The sequence below is a fragment of the Monopterus albus genome, unplaced genomic scaffold (genome assembly GCF_001952655.1).
Source record: "Monopterus albus unplaced genomic scaffold, M_albus_1.0 scaffold2.1, whole genome shotgun sequence".
In the NCBI taxonomy this organism is placed as follows: domain Eukaryota; kingdom Metazoa; phylum Chordata; class Actinopteri; order Synbranchiformes; family Synbranchidae; genus Monopterus; species Monopterus albus.
The window spans coordinates 393,200-406,969 of NW_018127882.1; the positions used below are offsets into that span (position 1 = coordinate 393,200).

At 40.6% G+C, this 13,770-nt stretch overlaps 2 protein-coding genes across 4 annotated transcripts; one reads left to right on the top strand and one right to left on the bottom strand.

The window, feature by feature from the left end:
- The first annotated feature begins 1,279 nt into the window (after positions 1 to 1,279).
- On the top strand, positions 1,280 to 6,764 carry LOC109956754 (heterogeneous nuclear ribonucleoprotein H). 3 transcript variants are annotated; one of them, XM_020594118.1, is made up of 12 exons: positions 1,617 to 1,825; positions 2,083 to 2,261; positions 2,480 to 2,576; positions 2,665 to 2,820; positions 2,921 to 3,064; positions 3,986 to 4,124; positions 4,893 to 5,071; positions 5,208 to 5,320; positions 5,416 to 5,551; positions 5,637 to 5,720; positions 5,916 to 6,008; positions 6,206 to 6,764. In XM_020594118.1, the coding sequence occupies exons 3-12, from the start codon at positions 2,495 to 2,497 to the stop codon at positions 6,301 to 6,303; spliced, it is 1,224 nt and encodes a 407-aa protein (XP_020449774.1). In that variant the 5' UTR covers positions 1,617 to 1,825; positions 2,083 to 2,261; positions 2,480 to 2,494; the 3' UTR covers positions 6,304 to 6,764. The 3 variants fall into 3 exon arrangements, with proteins under 3 accessions (XP_020449767.1, XP_020449781.1, XP_020449774.1); XM_020594111.1 differs by lacking the exons at positions 1,617 to 1,825; positions 2,083 to 2,261 and adding an exon at positions 1,280 to 1,569; XM_020594125.1 differs by lacking the exons at positions 1,617 to 1,825; positions 2,083 to 2,261 and adding an exon at positions 1,280 to 1,569 and having other exon boundaries at positions 6,202 to 6,286.
- Positions 6,765 to 7,272: 508 nt separating this feature from the next.
- Positions 7,273 to 12,503, bottom strand: rufy1 (RUN and FYVE domain containing 1). The gene is made up of 17 exons (XM_020594099.1): positions 12,104 to 12,503; positions 11,644 to 11,823; positions 11,437 to 11,554; positions 11,245 to 11,346; positions 10,982 to 11,105; positions 10,846 to 10,907; positions 10,546 to 10,681; positions 10,339 to 10,440; positions 10,100 to 10,216; positions 9,661 to 9,828; positions 9,481 to 9,578; positions 9,274 to 9,393; positions 8,583 to 8,712; positions 8,211 to 8,305; positions 8,070 to 8,118; positions 7,907 to 7,984; positions 7,273 to 7,812 (listed from the first exon to the last, which is right to left on the bottom strand). Exons 1-17 carry the CDS (start codon positions 12,426 to 12,428, stop codon positions 7,669 to 7,671), a joined length of 2,148 nt encoding a protein of 715 aa, XP_020449755.1. The 5' UTR covers positions 12,429 to 12,503; the 3' UTR covers positions 7,273 to 7,668.
- Positions 12,504 to 13,770: the final 1,267 nt, after the last annotated feature.

The following is a 13,770-nucleotide window of genomic DNA, read 5'->3' on the forward strand; positions in this document are numbered from 1 at the left end:
TGAACACCGGACACATCAGATTAAATAAACAGGTTTCAAGTTTTAATGCAAATAAATAACACACTTAAACATATTTTGTATGCTGAGGCAATTTAGAGAATAGGACAAAAGCACACCTGGGTTTCACCAATGACTTCACCCACAAAAATAAATAACTTTATTTCCCAGCTTCTGTAGCCTAGCCTATAAATTTCATTAAAGCAAAAACATTCATTTTAAAGTACAAACATTAATTTTAGAACTTAGACCCAATGACTATCTGAACTTGGCAAACTGCTGCTAATTTCAGGCACCAGGTCAACCAGCTAACTGGTCTTCAATTAAAACTGTTTCACTTAAAGCTCCTAAAATTATTTTACTCTATATAAAAACCAATAATTATTGCTCTTATTTATTTATCAGGTAATAAATGGATGTCTGCATTAAAAGAGATGCATTTCAGTGATGGATCATTGTTAGGCTGAACTGTTGTATTCACTGGTTTCCATGGGAAATGAGGTAGGCTATGCGTTTTAAAAATTAATTGCAACTGAATTTTGTGAAAATTAAAGCACGGAGTGATTATTTCTGCTTTTTGCAGTAAAGGTAAACAGCTTCAATAAAGCAGAATGACATAAAATGTCTTATTAAAGGGAATGATGAAAGTAAATAAAACTTCTCCTGCCTAGATCCCTACAGAGAGTTCACTGATTTCAACAAGTAACCCTTAATTTTGGCCTGCCAACACACCAACATCTTGGATTAGCTGGTTGCAAATCTGAATGCTGCTTGCTCACTTATCCTACCCAAATATAACTTTGTTATATTTTCCACCAGCAGCCATTTACGGTTTATTATAATTTCAGTGACATACCTAAATAAGTCTATCTAACTAGGCTGCTGTTGCATCAAAACCAAATAGGATATCTATTGTAGCTACTTGTTGAGGTCAACTTTGTGTTAGTAATGTTTGTAATGATACTTTGTGTTTTGAGTTGGCTTTCATAAGCCCTCCGTTCGGCTTTGTTGTGAAACATGGCTGATGAACTGCATATAGCATACTCTATCTTCAATGAAGCACAATACTATTACAAGTTACCGATAACTGTAAACAGGTTGAGTTGGATTTACAGGGCAGGAGATGCCACCTGGCCAGCCAGGACCTCTGGCGGGAACGTCATCACTTTTGGGCGTGGATTTAAGGCCGTCGGAGGTGCTTGTTTATTATGCCGGGATTGCAAAAACCACCCCTCCTCCCTCCCACACACACACACACACACACACACTTACACACACTTACACACTTTCTGTCAGTTTTAAGATTTTGCTGTATTATATTGCTTGAGATTTTAGATTGTGATGTCAGTCAAGTAAAGAAAAAGAATAAAGTTGGTTACAATCGCATTAAAGATGCTTGGTCATGTTGAATAACGTCACTATATAGCAGTTTGGTTATACTTAAGCGCATTGTTTTGTAGCTCGAGTAAGGGGGATGGTTGAGGAGTTGTGGCAACCTAGTGTAAGGTTTCAGCTGCATCACGCAGGTTTGGCCATACATATTCCGGCGTGTTGTGTCTTTGCTTGTATCAGGTAAATCATCAGTTCAGATATTGTATAACTTGCGCTATTAAAAGGGTTACAAAATACATAGTTTCTCAGCGCAACACAGTTACTGGCGTATATACCATTTTAACGTGACCGATAGTTAGCGAATGGTAGCTTGAGTGCTAACAGCTAAGCTAATGCTAAAATCGTGGCGCAGGCTATGAGGGCCGCTTTTGTTCTTTATGTTTGGGTGCGGTGGTGAGCTTGCTGAAGGCCAAGCATCCAATTTCAGATAAACGAGGTTCTTAGTTATATATTTATAACGTGTCCCCTACGAGTTCTTAAATATTACCGAAAATAATTAACACTAGAAAATGTTGATTGAAGTAGGAAATACTAAAGCTAATGTAACACACTTGCTAGCTGAGAATGGATTCGACTTCGCGCTCCTAGTGAAACATTAGCGGACGCTATTTAGATACTTAACTTTAGACCTGGAAATAAGTTGATTTTGACAATTTCTTGCGGTAAATGTTTTTAAACAATATTTTGTTGCAGGCAAAAACTACGACACCAAGACTGATGATTTGGTACCGTTAAACACAGGTTGGCACTGTCGGACTGCCTCAAGATGGTGCTACCAACAAATTAACATTTTATTAACATTAGTTCCATCAACTGATTCCAAAGGGGACTGTAATCATTCAGAACGTTGGAGGAGATCTTTAACCTTTTAGGCAAGTCTAGAGGCAAACAGTGTTTTAGTCCAAGCCAGTAATACCCCAGCCAATGTTATCGATGTGGCACACATACAATTAAATACCATGACAGGAGATTGTATCTGTATCGTGTGCCTCTACTGGCACTTGATTTTAATGGATACCTCTGTATAGTTGTATATGCTAATTTCTCAAACCTAAACATTGAAAAATGGTCTCACTTTTTATTTTCTCAGGGATTGTGAGCAGTCATGGCTGATGAGGGATATGTAGTCCGAATCAGGGGTCTCCCATGGTCCTGCTCAGTGGATGAAGTACAGAGGTTTTTCTCAGGTGGGTGTGAATATATGACACCTTTTTTAAGGGAATATGTAAGCAACAAATGTGATCACAAATGATTTGATGATAAATGTCAATACAGATTGCAAAATTATCAACAATGGAAGCAGCATCCACTTTACCTACACAAGAGAGGGGCGTCCTAGTGGAGAGGCATTTGTCGAGTTGGAAACGGAGGAAGACCTAAAGATTGCGGTGAAGAAGGACAGAGAAACCATGGGTCACAGATATGTGGAGGGTGTGTACGCCTGCTCGTAGATAATTAGTCCTTAGCAAAAAACTTTCCAGTTGTCTCTGCTTTAAACAGTAATAACTGATTGTTCTGTCCTGTGATACAGTGTTTAAATCCAACAACGTTGAGATGGATTGGGTCATGAAGCACACAGGTCCTAACTGTCCAGAGACAGCAGGAGATGGGCTTGTCCGACTCCGGGGTCTACCCTTCGGCTGCAGCAAGGAGGAGATCGTGCAGTTTTTCTCAGGTAAGAATGGATCCTATTAGTGGATACATGTAAACTTCCTTAATGTTGGCAAATGAAGCTTTTTTGTTTGTTTTCTCCCATCTTCCTTTTCTTGTTTCCTTTCTCTGAAGGACACTGACCAATTTTTGCATCTGATTTTTGCAAAAGTCCATGTGCCATTGGAACATGATTATTACCTACTGTGAAGTGTTACATAATAGAATAATGTTTTATGTTTTTGGATTAGTGATCAGTGAGAAAATGATGCTAGAAAAGGAAGCCAGTTATAGTTTTAATTGAGAAATTATTTGAAGACTTATTTTCAAAGGCAAAATTTTATGCAAACACCCTTTCCCATCTTTGCCCATCACGCCCATCGGAGCCCACATTCATTGCTTTTTTCCCTTTTAATTAGGTTGAATGTTGTACAACCACCTTGTTAGATTTTTGTTGTTGTTGTTGCTTATTCCTAATGGTAATTTACTAATAATGGAATGGGTCCCACTCATCACTGAAGTGACAGTCTTGTACCCTAGCATCGCTGTTTCTTTTTTCCATTTCCCCACACCCATGTGTTTAACATTTTTCTTATGCAGTATATGCCAAGTGTTAGATTAGTACCTAGTAGGTGAACAGTAATTTAATGTCACCCACCAGGATCTTGTTCTCTCTTCATCAACACACCAATACTAGCCTGATGTCCCACGCAGTGCCCTTTTCCATATTCTTCCTCTATCCTCTCATTTCTATTTTATCCCCGGAATACAATAAATGTGAGTAATTTAAATGGCCAGTCACTGGTTGAAAACTAAACTGGTATGTGTGATTTTGTATAGAGTTTTCCATAAGTTTTCTATCTCTCTCTTTAGAGAACGTTCACTCTGTGATTGGGCATGTGATTTAATATGTCCCCTGCTGGGGTTATCTGTCCTTGGGTTGAAGGGTTGGAAATCGTGCCAAATGGGATAACATTGCCGGTGGACATCCAGGGGAGGAGTACGGGGGAGGCCTTCGTGCAGTTTGCTTCACAGGATATAGCTGAAAAGGCTCTAAAGAAACACAAGGAAAGAATAGGGCACAGGTGGGGATGGTTGGTTGGTTGGCTGGATAAGTTGCTTTTCTTATGGTGTGCACCTTCAACATCTGAACCAAATACAGAACTGACACTGCAAGTAATCTTGGCACATTTAAGCACTTTTGTAATATTTTCCATAAAATTGCCATGGATCTAACACAAATTGCCATGTTAGATCCAGCAATGTCACACATGCACAATGTTCAGTGGGAAGATTGGTGCTTGGGCACCAATGAAAACTATGAGGCAAATCCTGAATTGGATTACATACTTAATTTTGAGAACAAATGGTGTCTCGGCACTAAACATGAGTCCAAGTTGATAGATAAATGGTAAGGAGTCTCCCTGGTGGTAAAATCAGAGGGCCAAAGTACACAAGGATCTGGAGCCCACTGTCACAGGTAATGCTTAGAGTGGGTTGCAGAAGGGCTGGGGCCCTCTCTGTCCATCTAAAAGCAGGACAATGGCTGTCATGGCAAGGACACAGGATGCTCTCGTACATTATACTGAATCAGATCTGTAAATCACTTCAGGTAACCATAAGAAAAGTGCTAAAGTCATTTAGGCCCTTATCAATTTGGAGAACATTCTTTTATCATCTCAGTTAACTTGTTCTTTTAATCTACTTTAACAACTACAACTAAGTATTCAAAGATGTTGCTACCACTGGACTACACCCTGACAGCATCTGTGTAGGCCAGTTTGATCAGTTTTGAGCAAATGCCGTCTTGATCCATTCCACCCGACCTCACTTTGGGATCTCTATGCTTTTAGGTACATTGAGATCTTCAAGAGTAGCCGCGCTGAGGTGCGAACCCATTATGAACCCCAGCGGAAGCCCATGGGCATGCAGAGACCTGGGCCCTACGACCGGCCCTCTGGTGGTCGCGGCTACAACATGATGGGCCGAGGGGGATCTTATGACAGAATGCGTCGTGGAGGCTATGGAGGAGGTGGGTGTCAAATGGAGTGAAGGGCAATTGAAACGTTTTTAGTAATCACTTGCCTTGTGTGTGCTAATGCTGCACAATAGAATTAATAAGATTAGGGTGCAAGAACCTTGTGGTAATCTTCACGTTGTATATTCAGGTGTATCGGATGGACGGTATGGAGATGGTGGCTCTTCCTTTCAGAGCACAACAGGCCACTGTGTCCACATGAGGGGTCTGCCATACAGAGCCACTGAAACCGACATTTACAATGTAAAATGCAGGAACAACTACAGAATATCAGTTTGTTGCAGATGTTACTGTTGCATCTTACACAAATGACTACATTTGCCAATTGTGTTTCTCAGTTCTTCTCACCACTGAATCCAGTGCGGGTCCATATTGAGATTGGTCCAGATGGGAGGGTAACCGGGGAGGCGGATGTGGAGTTTGCAACACATGAGGATGCTGTAGCAGCCATGTCCAAAGACAAAGCCAACATGCGTGAGTTCAAATTAAGCGACTTTACCATTTCACTGCTGCATATAGATGTTCACTGTGATGCTCATGGTCTCTCTCTGCTCCTTAGAGCACCGCTATGTGGAGTTGTTCTTGAACTCAACAGCAGGTGGTAGTAATGGAGCCTACAGCAGCCAGATGATGGGTGGCATGGGTGAGTATTGATAACAGTGGTCTTGAGACTGGAGGCATCTGTTGTTTAGATTAATTGTTTGCACAGAATGCTTGCATTGTTGAAACAAGCAATGGTGTTGTAAAACAAGCAGCAGCATCAAATAGCATTTAACAGCTTAGGATGTTTTGTGTTGCTTTAATCTCTTCTTGAACCTGATGTGATTTGTCTTTACAGGGAACCAGTCTTCTTACAGTGGTGGCCAGCTGAGCTCAGGGTACTCTGGTGGATACAGCAGCCAAGGAAACATGGGCGGCTACAGTGACTATAGTGAGTGTCAGCTCTGTTGCAGCAGGTTTCTTCCACAGCCACACTAATTTACAACCTTTCCTTCTCTCAACACTAAATCATTAATATGCAACACAGCATATTAATTTTAAACCTTGAAGAGCAGAAATCAGGTTTTTTGTGTGTACGACTCTTTGAACTCCTCGGTCCTATGGAGTGTATTCTCTCTCTCTTGTTAGGTAACCAGGGCGGAATGGGAAGCAGTTACTATGGCGGCGGTGGAGGAGGAGGAAGCAGAGGCTCTATGAATGGACTGGGTGGGGGATGGGGAATGTAATTTTTTTTTATTTTTTTTTTACGTCGGCATTTTGCTGGAAGGACTGGAAACATATATGTCACCACTAAACATAAGGCAGGGTCAGGTGGTGTTACTTAGAAAATATTAAGGGGTAGGGTTTGTATTTTATTTTTTTTAAGTGGATGATCTTCAGAGAAAGTGAGATCATTCATTGTCACGAGTACAACAGAAGCATTGTCTGTCTTCCCCATTCCTCACAGATTTGAAACATCACAGAGGCTGTGTCATTACCAGGAAGTGTCGTTTTTGTGTTATTCTCCCAGCACATGGTCATTATTTAAGGTTAACTCATCCTGCGCTAAGGGGTTTAACAGGTTTCAGTGTCTGAGTGCATGAACAGAAAAATCCAAGCGTCTGGTTTTTGTTCAGACCTAATTTCATCTTCTACGTAGTGTATAGCTTTTTTTTTTTTTTTTTTTTTTTTTTTTTTTTTTTTTTTTTTTATATCTCCCATCAAATTTGAGACTTTACATAGTCAGGGCATGTTTTGTTTTAAAATGTGACTTTTGATAAGGCAGTTTTTCTGGATGAGGGCTACATAAAGGGTGAGTGAGTTTCAAATCTACTGACATGAAGGTTTCTACTGCTTCAGATGCTATTTGTATTTCCTGTGCACAAAGTGAATAAACTAGTCTGGAATATCTAATTGAAACATGTTGCAAAACAGAAGGCTTTATTCATTTATCAAATATGTAGATAAAAAAAAGTTTAGTTATTTCCAAATTAATTAAGAAAATGGCTTTGTGGAAGTTATAACAAGATTTTTTGGATTGTGTTAACATTCTAAAATAGATTTTTTTGTTAACATTCTACAGTCATTTACATAATTTTGCATGTATCGAGCAGTGGGACCACAGCTGTAAAAACCATTAAAGAATAGCTGCAGGACAAGTTTAACAATATCAAAATGAAGTGCATGTGTCCTCTATAAACCAGCTACACAAATAGTCCCCAAACAAAAGTTGAAAACCAGCAGTGGCCTTTAAGAGACCTTAACATAATCTACTTCCATGGTTTGAATTAGGAAAACTCCACACATTAAAATCTTTACCGAATGAGTACCAAATTGCTAAACCGATGATATTCCTGATCCCATAAATATCATCCTCTGAGCAAAGTCAACTCTCCTTAATATACAGTCTGCATAAACTATATTAGCTCATCCCAGCAATGTTAAACGGTTCCTCATTTAATACAGAAGAGAATGTTCCTGAATTTCAGGTAGCGGTGGAAGTGGACCACCAAATTAATTTCTATTAAGATTTGCTGACAATTCTTAAGTGTACTTGGTTAAAAAAAAACATAGTGGATGAGCATGTGTAGGACCATTTACACTTTGTTTTGTCAGGAAGCTGTGGAGGAGCTTCTCTGTAGCAGGAGGGAGTGGCACACGTCGCACACCCGCACAGGTCTGGGATAGGAAGGCAAGGCCAGCTCGTTGCTGGAGCAACTGTTGCAATAGATGTCTCCACAGTTCCTGCAGTGGTGCTGCAACCCAAACATACACTGCTTATTGAAATGACTGATAATGCACATTAAAAAAGCTGTACAAACAAAGTGCAGCGGGGAAAAAAAAGCCTGCCTTTCTGCGTGAGATGGAGAACTCCTTCTGGCATTGCTTGCACTGAGTGGCTTCATCATCTTTCAGCCAGGCTTGCCCCTGATGGGAGCATTGAACAGAACATGAAGCTTTTCAGAATTTACAGCATCAACTGAGCAAGTCCACCAACTCGGTCACATTTTACCTTCAGGGCTTTGTTGACCTCCTTGAAATCCTCCATCTTAAGTTTAGACCTTGGACAAAATTGAGGGCAATAAAAAAAAAAACCTCATGACGTGAAATAGCATGGACTAATAAAGATGATGTCACAATCACAAGTACTAACTGGCTGAGGTGCAGCCCCATCTCTTGTAGCGCCTGTTCCTGCTGCTCACATGTCTGCTGCAGCTGCTGCTTCTCCTGCTTCAACTCCTGCAGCTCCTGCACAATGAATTCACAGGAAACAATAACATCACACTACTGTACAGGATTAGGTATTTGCTGACAGCACAATGTTTTGCTGAGATTGTTGCACCAACTGAGCTAATGCAATGTGAAAATATTGATACAGCATGTATGCTAATTTTAAAACTCCATACATAAACACTGGCTTCTACAGTTATTTTTTTTTCCCCATTACAGATCATTTGTATAACTTATGTTACAACCTGAGCCATTTGACCTTAACCCTGGTGTGTTAGAAACCTGTGACACTGACTGTGTGCAGGCCCTGAAGTTGTTGCAGCTGCGTGCGGAGCTCGACGCTGTTGTCCTGTTCCCTCTGGAGAGCTTTCTGTAAGTTTTGTCTCTGTTCCCTCTCAGTGCGCAGCTCATTCTCCAAACCCAGCCTGTGCACAGAGAAGCAACAGGTTCAGTTTAAACCTGTACAACATATGTGAAAGACTGCATGTTCAAAGGATTCAGCAAATTCATTTTGAGCTGTGGTGTGGATTTCGGTTACATTTTTGACTTGCATTTGCTTTAGATTTACCTTGAGAGTGTTAACTGCAACAACTTGAAAAGGTTTCTCACATACCGACTGTAAAAAGATCTTTTAATTGTCATTTGGTTTAAATTTGGGAGATTTATTGATGCTGAAATTGAGCTTGTATCCTATTGATTTGTTTACACACTGATAACTTCATGAACTACTATTTATTTACTGACCAGCAGATCAGTTTCAAAGATATTCTAGATGCAAAAATAAACTGTTTTCAGCCAAAACCCTTTCAGGCCCCTAGAGCTGTTAGGAGGATTTGACAACTTTGCTAGGTGACTTCTTCACTAAATGGGCACAGTATTATAAATTTAATTTTGAAAATTACCTTTACAGGCTTTGGGGTGAACCTTTTAAAATCTTTTATTCCATGAACTGTTTCAGTCTTTTTTGTTAGTTTTTCCCAACCAACCTTAGTGAGTCCAGGTCAGCCAGCTGTTTCTGCAAAGCTTCCACTTTTCCTTCCAGCTCCACTCTCATGTCTTTGTCTGACTGGTCGCTCTGTTTGCGCTCTTGTTCCGAGTTCTGTAGTCTGGGATACACAAACCACCAAGGGAAATATTTGCATAAAGGAATATATTTTTAACACATGTAAACTCACACATGCACAAATGCATACCTCTGCTCTATTTCTGTCATGGTTTTCTCCATTTCGTTCATCTTTTTCTCAAGCTGCACGGCCTGCGCCTGCTTTTTTTCTGCTTCTCGTTCTGAGTCCTTAGGAGTCACATAAGTTGCGTAAATGTGTGCTCTGTCTGCCTGAGCATGCAAGAGGAAAGGCTGATTCATGTCTGTCTACCTGAGCTTTGTGGAACATTTGCACGTTGAGAGTCTTGACTTGCTCGAGTTGGAGCCGCAAGGCTGCCAGCGTGTCCTGTTTCTCATGCGTGTCTTTCTCCAGGAGCTTCATGGCCACCTCCATTTCCTGCTTTAACCCCACCTGCAGCTCCAACTCACGTTCCAGCTCCTAACATCATGCATTGCAAGCACACAAAAGCCATGAGCCAAATTCCGTTCTAGAGTGACATCAAACACTTGACATGATGACGTGTCTGTTAACAAGACACTGATCTCACAATGCTGGCTTCTTTCTAATGTATTGACAGTGAAATGTGAAGACTAAATTACACACCATCCCTGACCCAAAAAAAGGACCATAGCACTATACCTCGCCCTTCAACACAGCAGCTGAGTCACATTTTGTTACCACATGCATGTGTAGCCTGTTGATACCTGACCTGGCGAATGCGCTTTTCCTCCTTGTACTGCTTCCATACTACATTGTACATCTCATCCAGGCCCTGCCGAGTCTGTTTGTATGTCTCCAGCTCCACCTGGCTGTCCTGAAGGGCTGCCTGAGAGCAAAAAAAAATATACAGTATATATATATACACACACACACACAAGCACACCATACACTGTACATTTTCAAAGTTTGAAGCACTTCAGTTGCTTCTAGTTTCATATCCTTTCTGACCTCTTCCTTTTTCTGGCTGGACTGTAAGATCGACTCGTTCTCCTTTTGTAGCTGTTCCTGTTCATCCCGCAGAGAGTTTATTCTGTCAGTTGCTGCTGTCAGCTGAGGAAATGGAAAACACATTTATCAGTCAAGGAAACATGCCCATTGCATACAGATGTTTTATTTACAGCAATCACAACATTGTTAACTGGCAGTTTTTCTGACCTCCTCGACAAGTTTGCTGTTGGTCTTCTCCAGAGAGTCCATCTTAGCCTGAAGGTCGGTGACAGTGCCACTTAGGTGACGATTCAGCTCTTCAATGTAGTGCTTCTGATCTAATATGGCTGTCATCTTGGCATCACTAAAAGCAAAAGACAGGTTGAGTGTGCACCAGGTGTGTTTGAAATCTAGTTAATATAATGCCAGGGCCATGGTTCAAAGTAAAACAGTAACATAGAGCAGTTCAAAACATAATGAAGACCAGTGAAGGTGAGATGCATAAACCATACGAAAGCGGGCACTCACTCTTTTGGGGTCTCACTGTTGGCTGGGTCCTTCAAGTAAAGGGAGAAGTCAATGACTCCTACCTAAATGGAAAAGAGAAACCTTTACTTAATTCTCAAAGAGAGAGCATGAGGTATGTGACTGCTGAAGCACTCACCTGAGAATCAAGGTCCTCCCCTTTAATACAGAGGTTAGCGTCAATTAAGTTGAGGCCCACCAGCAGCCCTCCCATCACCGCCCCCTCCTCCTCCATCATCAATGCTCCATAGTCATAAAACTCACTACAGGGTTGAAGAATAGGTGAGGAAGGAAAAAGAATAAATTGCAAGTGTGGAAAATACTCAAGTTACCTGACAAATGTCTACATTGTTGTATTATATGCCTGGTGCTGAATCCCCATAACTGATCTTTCTAACTAACCTCAGGAGATCCTTGCGGTCCAGCAGAACTTTCATATAGTCAGCTACTTTTTTCTGCATGAGCGCTAAATGCAGCCACGCCCTTGCTCTCCCCAAACTAGTCCTGAAATTGAATAAAACATACAGTAATAAAACAACTGATGTGCATACATTGTATTGTAGGTTTAGTGTGAAATGGTGTGCAATAGCATACTTAATGCCAGGCAGATCTCTGGCACTTGTGACAATGTTAAGAGACTCTGGACATAACTTCTCAACTAGTTCCAGAGGTCCCCATATGGACTTGTTCTGACCAATGAAGGATTTCTTGGCTGGAAAAAAGTGAAAGTAATTTCTGCAGGCTCCAGAAATAAATAAAAAATATACTATGTTCCAAGGTCAGCTTAATGGACTGTCTCACCTTTCAGCCCATGTTTGAGGCAGTGCTCCAGGACGACAAAAAACTGCTGCAGAGGAGGGTACTCCGAGTCCAGGGTCCTGCCAAGACTTAAGGAGGACTGAATTAATACTTTGATGCTCAGCTTCATCATGCTGAGAAGGTTGGCTCTTTCTATTGCCATTGGGTCTTGTGAGGGCACAACTGTAAAGGATGCAATGTAAAGATGACGCAATTAAATGAGATCTCTCAAACAGATACAGGCATAATAGAGGAATCACACAAGCACGTGTCAGTAAATGACAGAAGAAACACTACATTGGGAGTAAACACTCAAACAGAACCGCGTACCCAACCCAGTAAATAAACAGTGCTCATTAAGTCATATGACCTGACAGCTGACAATTGGTTCAAGAGGAAGTAACTGAGATCAAATATAAATGGTTAGTTTAACTGTTAAAGATTAATGATAGTCAGGGCCTACCTGGGAGCTTTTTAAAATCGCTGTTGAGATCATTTTCGGACTCCTTCTCCGTCAGGGAGCTCGCAGCAGATCCCTGTGAGGGATTTCTCGGGGCAGCAGTAAAGCTCACACCGCTGCTAATCGTGGCCTTCCGAGCCAGAGACAGGATAGGAGCCGAACAGCTGTTTTCTGTCGCGGTCGGAGTCGGCTTCTCTGCCTGGCCTTGTCCATCGCTGTCTCCAGACTCGTCACTGGTCACAGCTCCCGAAACGTCTGGCTCATCTAACTGTTGTTTAGCTTCGTTATCCCCAACAGCTGTGTTTACTTCTCCTGACTCGTCGGCCATGTTTGTCACCCCTCCCCTCTGTTCTTCTTCTTCCTTGTGCGTTTTACGGCGTTAATGTTGCATTACCGCCGCCTACTGTCTGTAGTACACGTCAACGCCCCCGATATTTTATATTAGGCTAATCAGTCCAGTCGGCCTCAAATAGTCGAACAAAAACCTGCTCCCCTTCCAACTACTAATCTAAAATACTTTTCAAACTACATTCTGATAGTCCTGCTTCTGCAGCTTAGTCATTATTTCTAATCTTGATTCTGTATATTACCTGCATGAAATATACTGATCAACTATATCAATTTCGTTTCCTGACATTGCACAAAGTAACCATAGATTACTATGCCCAATCCTCAATCTACCAATTATTACCTGTTGTTTTCTCGAATTGCCTCTGCTACTGGTTGCCCTCATCGTATTCTGTAATGAATACAGAAGTCTTCCCTTTGATTCATGAATGGTTTAGAAATTATTTGTCTGATAGATTACCAGCTGTTGTAGTAGATTGTTTTAAGTCATATTTTATGGGCATTCTTAGAGGAGTCCCACATGGATCTATTTTGGGCCCCACTTTATTCACTATTTGTATTAATGATCTAGGATCATAGCAGTACTATGCATTTATATGCAGGTGACAGTCATTTATACAGTGGCCCCCTCCATTGTTCAGGCTTTTCAGTGTTTAGAATCTGATTTTAACATTGTTGTATATCATGTTCTTGATCTTACATTAACATTAAATTCTTGTAAAACACGGTATATGATTTTTAATAGAAAACTATGTAAAACTGATCATTTCAATTTATATATAGCTACACTGAATGGTGCTGTTATTGACAAAGTCGCTGCATATACATATCTTGGCTTTTAGTTTGATGATGAGCTGAGTTTTAAAATGCATATTGACAAATAAGGTGCTTCATTTAAGCCTAGAGTTTCATTTCTATATAGAAACATTTTGTTTTAATGAGTGTACAAACCATAATTTTATCTGTAATAGACTATAGTGATATAATTTATACGCATACCTCTGCCAAGACCCTGATGGAACACTTTGTAGAAAAAAAGAAAACTGGCTGTGCTCATTCTTTTATCTCAATTTAAACTGCTTTTATATAGTATTTTACAGTTTAAATGTGAGTGTAACAGATGATTTGGACACTATGGTTTTTAATATGATTTTATTTATGTTGATTTGGTGTACAGTGGGTACGGAACGTATTTTTCCTCATTAATGTACACACAGCACCCCATATTGACAGAAAAACACAGAATTTTTGACATTTTTGCAGATTTATTAAAAAAGAAAAACTGAAATATCACATGCTCATAAGTATTCAGACCCTTTGCT